The 14594-nt window shown below is 43.4% G+C and overlaps 1 protein-coding gene across 4 annotated transcripts in view; it reads right to left on the reverse strand.

The window, feature by feature from the left end:
* Nucleotides 1-2004: 2004 nt before the first annotated feature.
* Nucleotides 2005-14594, reverse strand: part of PSEN1 (presenilin 1) — a 78105-nt gene continuing 65515 nt past the window's right edge. For all 4 annotated transcript variants that reach the window (XM_046008653.1, XM_046008654.1, XM_046008651.1 and 1 more), the window contains 2 exons: nt 7910-8028; nt 2005-6292 (listed from right to left, as the gene is read on the reverse strand). In XM_046008653.1, coding sequence (XP_045864609.1) covers nt 6137-6292; nt 7910-8028 — 275 coding nt within the window. In that variant the 3' untranslated portion in view covers nt 2005-6136. The remainder of the gene's footprint in view (nt 6293-7909; nt 8029-14594) is intronic.

Consider the following 14594-nt stretch of genomic DNA (forward strand, 5'->3'; position numbering starts at 1 on the left):
TCTTCATGGCAATGCAGATTCTTCCCTTTTTCTCAAACTTGATTCCAACGTTGTTTCTGGAAAACAATCTGATCTTAATTAACCCTGTGTTCTGTGGGTCCCTCTGTTGCTCTGCACTTCCATTCAAATGATGTAAAGAGTCAACACTTTACTTGCTTGAACTCATGTATGCTATCATTTCGCTTTTAACCAGATCCTAAGCTATTGGTGGGCAAGGATTCTCCCCATCACACGCATACAGAGCACATAGAAGAGTCCCCAGAGAGAAAGGCTGGGACACAGAAAACTGTGGTACTTACCTAGTGATGCTAGGAAATCCACCTCATTATGCTTGTTTCTCAACTCTGCCTGAGGACATCCTTCATTCTCATTAAGAACGTCATTGTCAACACCCCTAAAAATCAGAAACCTCTCCCAGCTAATGAGAACAAATCATGGTATTTCTGTGGCTGACTCTAGTGACCCTGCCTACAAGATTCATAAAAACAAATGATGTCTGTGATTCCCAAAGGACGAAATGAACACCTTCCCTGCTTGTTGATGCTCTTAGCCAATGTAGCTGGGAATGTATCTGTCTCTTAATATGCTCCTTCTGAAGACAATAGCCAACTTTGGTTTTCCTGCCATGACTTTTTTTTTTAAGATTTTATTTGGGGCGCCTGGGTGGTTCAGCAGGTAAGCCTCTGCCTTTGGTTCAGGTCATGGTCTCAGGCTCCTGTGATCAAGTCCTACATCAGGCTCCTTGCCCAGCGGGGAGCCCGCTTCTCTCTCTCTCTGCTTGCTGCTCCCCCTGCTTGTGCTGCTAAATAAATAAAATCTTTTAAAAAAATAAAAAAGATAAACATTTTATTTCTTTACTTGAGAGACAGCGGGGGGCGGGGGGGCGGGGAGGAAGGGCAGAGGCAGAGGGAGATGCAGTCTCTCCACTGACAAGGGAGCTTGACACAGGGCTTCATCCCAGGACTCTGAGACCATGACCTGAGCCAAAGGGACACACTTAATCGACTGAGCCACCCATGTGCACTGCCCACCATCTTATTTCTGGTCAATAATTCCCAATATTTATATGCTATTCACTGTTTAGAAACAAAAGTTTATGCAGAGTTTTAGCAAAGTGATAGGACTGGCAATAAAAGTAATGTTGCTTTTTTCCACCCATGTGACCTACATTAATTTTTTTTTTCTCTGAAGATTTTATGTATTTGACAGAGACAGAGAGAACACAAGCAGGGAAAGTAGCAGGCAGAGGGAGGAGGAGAAGCAGGCTCCCTACGAAGGAGCCCGATGCAGGGCTCGATCCCAGGACCCTTGGATCATGACCCGAGTGGAAGGCACACGCTTAACCAACTGAGCAAGCCAGGTGCCTTTTTTTTTTTTTTTTTTTTTTTTAAAGTAGGCTCCAGGGGCACCTAGGTGGTTTAGCTATTAAGTGTCTGCCTTCAGCTGAGGTCACGAGCCCAGGGTCCTGGGATCAAGCCCCACATCTGGCTCCCCGCTCAGCATGAAGCCTTCTCTCTCTCTCACTCCCCCTGCTTGTGCTCCCTCTCTCACTGTGTCTCTGTCAATTAAATAAATAAAATCTTAAAAAAAATAATAATAAAGTGTGCTCCACACCCGACATGGGCACTTGAACTCACAACCCTGAGATCAAGAATTGTATGCTCTACCAGCAAAGCCAGCCAGCCACCCCCATAATAATTTTGAAAAGATAATCCTCTAGCCCATAAAATACCCGCATTGTACTACAGCACACACGTCCCGTAAGTTCTTGACAGCTCTTACTTCAATTTGAGTTAGATATTTTCTAGAAAAAAAAATTTCAGAAACTACTAAGAATAGTTGTTTTGGGACTTTCAATTCTGTGCCCTGTTATGATCCACATCCCTCCACTACGAGTGAACAACAGAAACAATGCATTTGTGTTTCTTAACTGTTTCCTGATGACGGCTCACGGTTCTCCCAGTTATACGTTATAACACTTTCATGGAAGAAAATCAGCGCAGCTGGATTCATGCAGTCTTTATTACTTTGACAAATACAGGAAAATCTGCAATCATCTATCAAAATTATATCTTACCAAGAACCTGAAAGGTATTTAAAAAAGATGGATCACAGTCTGTTTGAATCATGTACAAAGCAGTGTCTGTAGAAGCCAAAGCCAGACGCCGAGCGTGGAAACGATCCCGCTGAACCCTGCAGCCCGCACCTCTGGTCGCCCCGTAAACAGACAGTCCTGTACTCGCTATGCGCTACGGTTGATTTTGAAGCTGCCCTTTTGCAACAATTATTTAGTCTCAAAGGGAAATTGCTCCCTGGGAAATCTCTCCTGCTACGCACCCGGGCTGCAGTGCTAACACCAGCTCCAGGGCCCAGGGTGGGTTCCGCTACTTCCACGGCGTCGCGGCTGTCCAAGGCCCCGGAAAACAGTCAGGGAAAAGGGTTCATTCAGCACTTGGCTGACTTTTTAATACGCGCATCTGAGGTTTTTCCTACCAGAGGAGAGGACTGTCGGAGGACGCCATCCAGATGATTCAGAGAGTAAGCGTGACGACACTCCCCCCAGCGACTTCACCAGGGGCCGTGAAGAGCTGAAACCACGGTTTTTAATCTCCAGTGTTTGGGGGATTTAAAGAGAAGCAAGAAGATCAAAAGGATCTCTTCAGGGCCCAGACTCATGACGATGATATGGTTTCATCCCAAGGCAAGAACCACTGTCCAGTTTGCGAGCCACCCCACCACCTCCGCCCTGAGTCAGCTTTGTGGTTACTCCAGAGGTGAGGTTCTAGAATGGCAGGTGAGACGGTTACAGACCATCCAAAAGCAAGGAGAAAGGAGTATTTTACTCAAAGGAGTGGCTCCTGGGAGAATCAAGTCACCTTAATAACACCAGAGGGTAACCACGAAAAGGGGTTCCTGACAAGTACCTGATATCGCAGAGAAGTTAAAGATGGCATCTATCAGCCAACAGGAAACTCTAGCTGCGTTCTGAGGATAGGTCTTACTCATCTTCGTATCTTCGGACTCCAGCACCATGCCAGGAACATGGAAGACGCTGAATAAATCTCTTCAGAGTGGTTTCTGGGCTCTTTTTCTTCCAGGGCTATAGCTCAAGAATGGGCGATTATGCAAGGCCAGGTCCTGGGGGTTAGGACCAGAGACTTCCTGGAGACCCTGACCCTGAAAGATCTTACGTGGGAGCTTAACTCTCGTCTCACATTCTACAAATGATGACCAAGACTACCATATAAATTTTGAGCCCAAGTAGAGGACAAGCACTAAACTTACTGCATAGACATCGGTTATGGAAGGAGAGATTTTCAGATCAAGGGACTTTAAAAACTGGGGATCCAGGAGTTTAAAAGTGAGAAGACTACCTCTCTAGTTGTCGCTTCTGCAGTGAAATCAATAAATCATTCACTTACGGTTTTCTTCCGGGTTGCTTAGAGAGCTTTGTTCTCATCAAGAAATTTAATCATTTACAGTGAGAGCTGTGATCCTAGCACCACATGTGAACCTAGTGAGAATCAAAAACAGGAAAAGCAAGCTCTTCCTCTTTGAAAAAAAGGTCCACAGATCTTCCAAATATGGTCGGTATGCCCACAGGCTGGTTTGTAGCAACCTTCCATGTATAAACACTGTGTTCTGTGAGCCAGTCGGGGCCCAGACATCAGTGGCCACTGTTCTTCCTCCTCTTTCTTAAGCAGGCGGCTGGGCCTGGCCCACAGCCACCCCTGTCCCGTGTGAGGGCACGTCTGCCATGGGCTTGCTTCTGTGTTCCCTGGTGACAATCTACTTTTCATGGGGGGAGACTCGCAATTTGGTATTTCAGAAACAGCCGAACTGACCCTAAGAAGAAAGTTCCGAGGCCAAGTTCTGCATCTGAGATGGGGGTTTCAGGAAAGAAGGGGTGTTCTGCCTATGATGAGATGTGGTTCCGTCTTGGAGAAAGCGAGTTTTATTGCAATCTTTCTGCGCAGAACAGCGACAGCAAGGATGGACTTAGTCACCCTCGCAGCACATACCCTCTTCCGGGATGAACCTTTCATGAAAGACGGTATTTCTGGAACCTTTGCACAAATCAACCACCCTAGATCAGGGGTCCCTCAAGACTCCCACAAATCACAGACACACTCAGGTGTCCTTCCAGAAGATAAAACCCACACTGCTACTATCTGAGGAAAAAGACTCTTGGAAAGAAGGGGCTAAACAAAGCGACGAGAGAACCTCCAACTTCACGCCCTGCCCTTCCTGTGCGCAGCACTTGTTTTCTGTTTTGCCTGCAGCTCTCAACCGCCTACTACGAGCCAGTTTTTACCTACACTGGTTACGACCAGCACACTACTGCTCAGGTTAGTTTATGATATTCTGTGACAGAAAACAGATACTCTGAACTGCAAGGAGAACCACAAACCAGATGACATGACAGGCTGGAGAGAAAGCAGGAACAGGAAGACAAGCCGGCCGTGCAGTTCCGCCACAAGGACAGACCAAGCTGCTCGTAAATGCTTCCGGTCTGATGGCCGTGGCTGCGGGCCGTCGGTGGCAGAGGAGGGTTGTGCCGGCAGAGCTTCACTTAGAGGAGCCGTGTGCCCGCTGGCCGGTGCTCTGTTTCTGTCCCCAGCTGCGCGGCACCGGGCCTCCGCCCGACAGCCCCGATCAAAGGTACACTGAAAGGAAAGGTAAGGCAGACGGGAAAGCGCAGGACACCCCCACTGTGAGGTTCTTGAGGAATGACTTGGTTTTCCTTAACATCTGCCCACGGGCCGTTAGCTCACTTTGTCCCACCGGCTGTGCGAGGCCCCTTCTTTCTCTTCTTGGCAGCTGGTTCTCCTCCTGACCCTACGTCCTCCCACGCGCGGCTCACCGAGTAAAATCACAGCCTTCTCCAAACTCTTACTTTGTACCGATACAACTGACTTTATAAACCACCAGCTTTTGGCTGCTGGTCCAAATTCCAACGCACGGCCAGAGACAATGGACTGTAGTCAAAAAAGAAAAACCAGGACAGAAAGTACTTCACCAGCCATTTTACTCTTCTTTAATTTCACTGTCTTTGGGCAACACTGTATTTGCTACTGAAGAATTACCACAGCGAGGCCGACAGCGCGGATTCGTAACATTCTTTGCACCACACAGAGTAAAATCCTGTGGATTTTAATGGATCGTCTGTTACCACAACAGAGCTGTCTCATTCGCTGTGTGTCTAAGACAATGCTTATGGGGGAGTCAGGGAAAGACGGGAAGAATGGAAGCATCCAGGGGCACGAGAACCGGTAAGTATGTCTAAAAACAAAGAATTTGGTGGAAAATCCAGAATGCAACTAAGGCTGATAGGCCGTTTGGATATAATTCCATTCTTCCCAGAAATGACTGAATTTGGAACCTGAGGTTAAGACTTTTAGGATAAAGCAACCTCGTATCAGTTCAGACTGTCCATGGGAAGAAATGGTAACCGCAGATGGTACTGAGTTTCAGTGCCTAAAAATGAGACTTTTCGAAATCAACCTACACACCTGACTTGACGCAAGGTGGAAAGAAAAAAAAAAAAGTCTTATTTAAAAATGGTAAGTCTGCAGCAAAAATGTCTGAAAGTGGAAAAGCTGGAGCCCCGTTTCAAAAACCTTTTCATTTTGCTGCTGGTGCCCACTCTCCTTACAGTACCTCCTGCAAAGGTTCAGAATTCAAGACAGGTTCATTAGGTTGATCTTCAACATGTAGTTTAAGATGAAGAGTCCTGTTTGGTTGACACCACGCCGTTTAATTTCTTGGTGATGGTAGTCCTGAGAGTCTGCAGTGTTGGTAGAATCCACCTGTGACCAAGGGTTACGCTGCTGGTACGAGCACAGCAACTTCGTGGTCTGCCCCTTTTCCTCAGCCTTGTCCCTCAAATCTGGTAGTTTTTGCACCGAGGGACTCAGTCCATCACAACGATGTATGTTCGAACCGTTTTCTGGAGACACCTCCTTCCAGCGCCCAATGGTACAGGTGGTTTTAGGAAGACTTGGAAGGAAGCTGCAAAGAGTCCAGCTGGGAATCTTGTCTTTGTTAGATGTGGACACAGGAAAATCATCTTTTCCTCCCCAGATTTTATTATCGTCAAAGGAGAAAAATCCATGGGATTCTAACTGCAAATATGCTAAATATAAAATTGATGGAATGCTAATTGGTCCATAAAGGGCTGTACAAGATAATCTGTGGCGAAGTAGAAAACAAGCCCAAAAGTGATAGAGATCGGAAGAGCTGGCAATGCTTTCTTGAAAATGGCGAGGAGTAATAATGTAAGGCACAAACCCTGTGGAGAGGAGGGGAAAAGACACAAACTCAGACAAAGTTATGGAAGTATTTTATGCAAGAACAACCCAATCACAAGTCCTGGTCTTAATTTAGTTCACTGAGTACTATCCTTTGAGTTAAATTTTACGACAATTTTTTAATCTAAATTTTGAAACATTTATTGGCCTTTGCAGCACAGAGTTCATGAGGCACACACTGTTGAATTTTACCCCCTAATCCTAAGGGGTAAGAAATAGAATCCAAAGAAAAGTAAAACTATTTTAAATTAAATAATACAGAAATTTCTATCTAAAATACTGAGTCGGCTACTGTGAGTTCAGTGTGGCTGGCTAAAATCCCAGAGGTGAAAAGCATCCTCTGTTGTACGGGGGCCAAGAGGTGCTCACAGAACAAACCAGTCAAAATTTATGAAGCGTACACAGGCTTCTCTTCTATCTGAAAGTAGCGCGTTCCTATGAACCTTTTTAAGTAAGCCAAAATGGCATAAAGTGAAGTGTATCCCCATTTTCTCCGAGTTCAAATTATGCCACTTCACTTTTATGAAAGACCCTCACTAGTACGGGAATGTTTTATTTTTGTATACGCAAAAATCCTCCTCCGATTTCTTTTGGTTAGCAAAAATAGCTAAGCGAACATTCAGAAAGTGGAGGCAAACCTGTCAACACAGAGCAGTCAGGTCATATACACAGTCCATGTTTATACCCTAGCTATTGAGACAATGTCTGAAAACCGAGCATCATTTCAGCTTTATCCAGAATAAATCACTTCCTTCTTAAAAGATCACACATCCAGAAAACTAACCTCAAAAGAAAAATAAAACACACGAAAACGTTAATTGGTTTTGTTATCGTGACAAACCACAGGCGAAATCATAAATGTGGAAGTCAAGGCTCTCCTCTAACTTCACTCACGTACAGCAAAGACATCCCAGCTTTAGCAAAAATACCAGTAAAGGTATCTCTGATGACTTAATAGTCTTCAAAGCTGCAGGGGTCATGCTGTGACACTCAAAGCGAGACCTACACGGCATCATGCACTGCGTTAGCTCTTCTTGCCTCAAACTTGCTGCCCAAGGAGCACCGTCTGCTGCAGGTTGCATTATTAAAGGCAAAATCACCACCAGACTCAGGGACTAAATAAGCATCCAAGTACCCCTTTCAGACTGACTAGCACACCTAACCTCCTACATGTCTGCGCTGCCAGGCTTAAAGCAGCAGTTCCTAACCAGAGGTGCCGATCAGAACTCTCCAGGGAACTTAAAAACAACAACAACAATACACAAGTAAAACTTTAAATATCTCAGGGCAGGGGTCCTCTTATCTAAGGGTTGTGAGTTCAAACCCCACGCTGGGTGGAGAGATTAAATAAATAAAACTTAAAAAAGAAAATCTCAGGGGAGGGATGAAGGGTTCTAAAAGCACACGCATGATTTTAATGGATGGCCAGGTGGCAACCCATTCAAGTAAGTTTCTTTTCTTTCTTTCTTTTTTTTTTAAAGCTCTCCAGGTGACTGGCACACTCAGCCCAGCTAGGGTGAAAATGGACCACCTTAAGGGGACAACAGAAGCAGAGATTTGAGATGAGTTGGGACATGTTTTCATTAACGTGTACTTACAATTAATATGGCTACAAAACAGGCTATGGTTGTGTTCCAGTCTCCACTGGCTGTTGCAGAAGCTTTACCAACCAGAACACTGTAGAAAATGAAATCTCCTAATCCAAGTTTTACTCCCCCTAAAAAAGAAGAATTATGAAGTTTGTTACTCTTTGCGATCAATTCAAAAATGTGGGGGCATCTGGGTGGCTCAGTGGGTTAAGTGTCTGCCTTCGGCTCAGGTCATGATCTCAGGGTCCTGGGATCCAGCCCCACATTGGGCTCTCTGCTCACCAGGGAGCCTGCTTTTCCCTCTCTCTCTGCCTGCCTCTTTGCTTACTTGTGACCTGTCAAATAAATAAATAAAATCTTAAAAAAAAAAAAAAGTAACTATTGCCCCCCCTCTCCAAAGTCACTGCTGCATTCCATCCTGTACTGAATGAGAAAGCAGTAGATGATATATAAAATTCGGCTTTAGCTAGCTTTTCTTTTTTGGGCCCTCCAATATGAGTTTCGGATTCTAGGTAACTAACTCTGGAGTCTTCAACAGTAGATGCTGTTGTTATATATGGAAAGAACAATAAATGTCCTCTACAGAATGGCTCGTTTACACATGGCATTTTCTCTCATAAATTCTCCCAAGAACCCCTATGAGATAGCTATAATGTACTTCATAAAATACACCCACTGTAAATGTACGGTTCAATTATTATAAAAAATTTATAGAGCTGTCCAACCATCAGCACAATCCACATTTCCCTCACCCCAGGCCTTACACAACCACTGATCTGTTTTCGCTATATGACTCTTCTAGACGTCTCGTAGAAATGGACTCATATCAGCAAGACTCACTTCTTGCATGTAACGAATTTTGGGGTTTATCCATGATATTACATGTGTCTGTACTGTTTCTTTTTACTGATGAATAGTTTTCCATTGTATGGAAATACTGTATTTTTTTACCAGTTGACAGACATCTGGCTTGTTTGCAGTTTGGGGCTATTATGAATAACGGTGCTATGAACATTATGCTGTGACCAAGGGTACACTTCTTCGTGTGGACAGTTTTCACTTCCACTGGGTAGATTCCTACAAGTGGAATTGCTAGGTTATACAGTAAGTTTATCTTTAATTTTGTAAGAAACTGCCAAATTGTATTCCATACTGGCTCTAGCAGTCTACATGGCCAGCAGCAACTCAAGAGCATTCTGGTTCCTTCACATCCCTCACCAGCACCTGGTTCTGCTAGTCTGTTTGATTATAGGTTTTTTTTATTTATTTATTTTTTTTTTTAGATTTTAGTTATTTATTTGGGGAGGGTGAGAGAGTGCACGCAGGGGGAGAGGCAGAAGCAGGCTCCCCGCTGGGAAGCCTGACGTGGGATTCGATCCCAGTACCCCAGGATCATGACTTCAGCTGAAGGCAGACACTTAACCAACTGAGCCACGCAGAGGTCCCATGATGATAGCCATTCTGATTAATGATGTTGAGTAACTTCTCATGGGCTTATTAACTCTTATATTTCTCCTCTGGTGAAATATTTAGCCAAAGATTTCCCTATTTTTTATTGGAGTTATTTTTTAAAATTCTATTTAAATGTGAACCAGAAATGTTTACTGCAGAAATTTAGTCAAAGTTCTCATCTGGGGGCCCCTGTTAAGGTTGGACTGGGGCCCCTCTGTCCAGGGCTGGGCATATTTGAGTTATCTTGTATTACTGAGTTACGAGCATTCTTTTTTTTTTTTTTTTAAAAGATTTTATTTATTTGAGAGTGAGAGAGAGAGAGCACAAGTGGGGACTGAGGGACAGGAGAGGAAGAGGGAGAAGCAGACTCCCTGCTGAGCAGGGAGTCCAACAAGGGGCCAATCCCAAGACCCTGGGATCATGACCTGAGCTGAAGCCAGATGCTTAACTGACAGAGCCACCTTGGGCTCAGGTCATGATCATCGGGGTTCTGGGATCGAGCCCCACGGTAGACTCCCTGCTCCGTAGGCAGTCTGCTTCTCCCTCCCCTGCCTGCCACTGCCCCTGCTACTGCTCTCTCTCAAATAAATTTTTAAAAATCTTAAAAAAAAAAAAAAAAAGAATTTCCTTCCTTGTCAAGGCTGAACAATATCCATGTATGTACACACATTTTATTTATACACTCATCCATCAGTGGACACTTGGGCTGCCTCCACCTCATTGCCACTGTGGATAATGCGAAGAAGTTGGGTGTACAAACATCTCTTCTCTTAATGGCATCTTTTGAAGTGCAAGTTTTTAATTTTGAAGTCCAGTCTATCAATTTTTTCTTCCAGGTACTAGTTTTGTATTGAAGAACTCTGCCCAGCCCAAAGTCAGAAAGTTTTTCTTCTACTTTCTTCTAGAATTTTTAGTTTTACCTACATTTCAGTTTATGATCCATTTTGAATTCATTTTCGATCGTGTGCCTGATGGATGGACAGGGTGAGGCAAGGGTTTCCATTCATTCTTTTGCATGAGGACAGCTAATTGTCCCCGCACAATTTGTGGAAAAGATTGTATCCTTTTCCTGTTGAATTATTTCAGCACCTTTATAAAATTACTGACCATAAACATAAGGGTTTTGTAATTCTGTTCCATTGATTTATATGCCTATCCTTGCACCTGAATTGATTACTATGCCTTTAGAGTAAGTTTTGATGTCAAATAGTGTAAGTCCACCAATTTTTCTTCTTCTTTTTTAAGATTTTATTTATTTATCTGAGAGAGCTAAGACAGCGAGCACAACTAGGCAGAGCAGCAGGCAGAGGAAGTGGGCGAAGCAGGCTCTCTGCTGAGCAGGGAGCCCGGTGCAGAGGTCGATCCCCTGGGATCATGACCTGAGCCAAAGGCAGCCACTTAACTGAGCCACCCAGGCACCCCTTCTCTTTCAAAATTGTCTTGGATATTCAAAATTCCTTATATTTCCATCAGCTTACAGACACTGACAAGCTGATCCTAAAACTTGCAAGAAATGCAAAGGCCTTAGGTTTTCTGTTATCAAACATTTTTTCCCTTCAAATTCTTTTCAAAGTAATAAGGAAAGGCTAAACAATGGATTCAAAAGATATGTTTTAACTTTGGGGCCCACTACTAATCCATAAAGCTTTACAATTGCCTTTTTACCTTTCCGTTAAGTAACTATTCCCAACTGAACTTTGAGCCTGGTCTTAAAGGTTAGAGAACCACTCCCAGGAGACAGGTGGAGGCCCCTGAGAGGTATGGTCCGTTCCACATGTGGGGGAGAAAGAAGCAGAGTGCTGGTTAATAAGATATTACTGAGAAATCAGTGTTCTTGAGTTGTGGGAGCCAGAGTGAGCTCCTCCTTAGTGGAAAAGATAAACATATGACCCATGAAATCCGAAGCTGTGAACCACCCTTTAACTTGCTAACATTCCCAGACTGATGAATACACTCGCCAGTTTCATGTGTACAGAACAGGCCAGCTCTACTACTGAAGTACTTGTATGATCCAGAGCAAGCTGATTCAATTTCTCTAATCCTCAAATCCCTCAGCCCTAAGATGGGGATTACAAATAGGCCATTTCATAGAGTTGTTATCAAGAGTTAAAAAATAATACAGAAGGGGCGCCTGGGTGGCTCAGTGGGTTAAAGCCTCTGCCTTCTGCTCGGGTCATGATTCCAGGGTCCTGGGATCGAGCCCCACATCAGGCTCTCTGCTCGGCAGGGAGCCTGCTTCCCTTCCTCTCTCTCTGCGTTCCTCTCTGCCTACTTGTGATCTCTATCTGTCAAATAAATAAATAAAATCTTAAAAAAAAAAAAAAATACAGAGGCACCTGGGTGGCTCAGTTGGTTGAGCTGCAGCCTTCGGCTCAGGACATGGTCCCGGGGTCCTGGGATCGAGTCCCGCATCGGGCTCTTTGCTCAGCAGGGAGCCTGCTGCTCTGCCTGCTTGTGTTCTCCCTCTCTCTCTCTGACAAATAAATAAAATCTTTAAAAAGTTCTTGGCATCTATAAAGGCTAAACAAATGACCTTAGAAATACTGACTTCAAATGTTAAGTGCTATAAGGAACTAAAACTAAATTCTTCAGAAAAAATGTTATAGAAATGAAATTTTTAAAATAATGCAGGAAAAAAATTGTATCTGAAAACAAACTTGTATCTAGAATATATAAAGAACCATTACAACTCAATAATGAAGAGACAAATAAAAACGGTCAAAGGATCTGAATACAATTCTCCAGAGAAAATATAAAAATGGCCAACAAGCACACACCAGAAATACTCAACATCATTAGCCAATAGGGAAATGCAAATGAAAACCGTAGTAAGATACCACTTTATACCCACTAGAATGTTCATAATCAAAAAGACAGGTAAGTGTTGGTGAGGATGTGGAAAAATTGGAGCATTCACACACTGCTGGTGGGAACGTAAAACAGGATGGCTGCTTTGGAAAACAGTCTGGCAGTTCCTCAAAAGGTTAAACAGAATTACCATATGACCTAGCAATTCCACTCCTGGGTATACACCCAAGAGAAATAAAAACATGTCCACACAAAAACTTGTACATGAATACTGATAGCAACATTACGCCTAACAGCCCAAAATGAAAACAGCCAATGTCTGTTAATTGATGGATGGGTAATGAATGCGGGATGTGCGTGGAGTGTAGTATTACTTGGCTATAAAAAGAAATGGAAGTACTGACACATACTACAACAGAGATGAACTCTGGAAACATTACCCTAAGGGAAAGAGACCAGTACAAAGGACCATATATTGTAGGATTCCATCTATATGCAATGCCCAGGATAGGCAACTCTATTAAGAGAATACATTTGTGGGGGAACCGGGGTGGCTCAGTCGTTAAGCCTCTGCCTTCAGCTGAGGTCATGATCCCAGAGTCCTGGGACTGAGCCCCGCATCTGGGTTCCCTGACTGGCGGGAAGCCTGCTTCCCCTCCTCCTCCTCCCCCTCCTCCTGCTTGGGTTCCCTCTCTCTCAAATAAATAAATAAAATCTTAAAAAAAAAAAAAAGATAGTATATTTGTTGGTGTTGGCAGGACATGGGGGCTAATGAGTTCAGGGTTTCTTTTTGAGGTGATGAAAATGTTCTAAAATTCACTTGTGGGGATGGCTGCACACCTCTGAATATAATAAAAATCACTGTATTACGTGTTTTAAATGGGGGGATGGGAGGGACTAGAGAGCTGGACAGCTAAGGAGTGCGGGTTCTTTTTGGGGTAATGAGATAGTTCCGATATTAATTGTGGTGATGGCTGAACAATTCTGTGAATATACTAAAGTTATCAAGAAGTAAACAAAAATGGAGCGCCTGGGTGGCTCAGTCAGTTGAGCCTCTGCCTTCAGCTCAGGTCATGATCTCGGGGTCCTGGGATAGAGCCCCACATCGGGCTTTCTGCATGGCAGGAAGCCTGCTTCTCTCTCTCCCTCTGCTGCTCCCCCTGCTTGTGCACTCTCTCTCTCTCAAATAAATGGGTAAAATCTTAAAAAAAAAAAAAAGTAAATGAAAATAATGTATTAAATCAAAGGTTTTAAAATCACAGCCTCACTTTTGCATTCAAAGGCTTATGTTTAGGAGTGCCTGGCTGGCTCAGTGGGAAGAGTGCCCAATTCTTGATCCTGGAGTCATGAGTTCAAGTTCCACACTGGGCACAGAGATTACTTAATATTTAAAAATTTAAAAATAGGCTTACGTTTACTGAACATAATAAAAATAAATTTTAAAAAAATAGGCTTACATTTAACAGCAATATTATGGCAAATGCTATAGGTATACTTCACAGAATTCATTTTAATGGAGAGAAAGATATACATTATTTATTAGCAAAATTAGAGTAAGGACACAAGTAACCATCAGTTTTTTTCTTTAGGCATTTACTGAAATGTCAAGTTTTATTCACCTACAAGCAGAAGAAATTGAAGCAGAATAAAAATCTAAGAAATACTATATTGCTCAGGAATTTTTCTTTAAATAGCTCCTTTTGATTTACTTAATCAAAATGTGCCATAAGCCAAGTAACTAAAACCACAGCAATGGAAACTGCTTAAGTTAGTCAAAATGAAGGAATAGTATTCTACCGGCAAGTGTTAACGCTAGGACTGGCTGCTAGTATTTTACTGCTATTTGCTAATAGTAGTCTAGGCCTTCTGTTGTGTTGTTTTGTTTTTAGCAACTCTGAAAAACATTTCAAGTAATATGGTGTTCCTTGAATATTAAAAGGAGCATCTGCTGGTCTACCAAACATAAGACATAGTAAAGACAATAAATGATGGTGACTATTTACTTTAATTGTAAGGCTTCTCTAAACAACCTCTATCAGTGTAATATTCGCCTAGCTTAAATGTAACATAAAAAATATTTCCTATTATCTGTTTAAGAAATGTAAACATATTAAAAACTGCCTGAGGGGTACCTGACCCAGTTGGCGGAGCGTGCAACTCTTGATCTCGGGACTGTGAGTTCTTGAGCCCCACGTTGGGTGTAGAGATTACTTAAAATTTTTTAAAAAGCGGGGCTTTGAGGGGCTCCAAGGTGGCTTAGTAGGTTTAGCATCTGACTCGTGGTTTCGGCTCAGGTCATGATCTCGGGGTTGTAAGATCGAGCCCCAGGTGTGGCTCTGTGAGCAGCCGGGAGTCTGCTTGAGAGTCTCTCTCTCACCCTCTTTCTCTCCCTTTCCCTCTGTTCCTCCTCCCTCTCTCAAGCTCTCTCGAAAAT

Source organism: Meles meles, chromosome 6, assembly GCF_922984935.1.
Source record: "Meles meles chromosome 6, mMelMel3.1 paternal haplotype, whole genome shotgun sequence".
In the NCBI taxonomy this organism is placed as follows: domain Eukaryota; kingdom Metazoa; phylum Chordata; class Mammalia; order Carnivora; family Mustelidae; genus Meles; species Meles meles.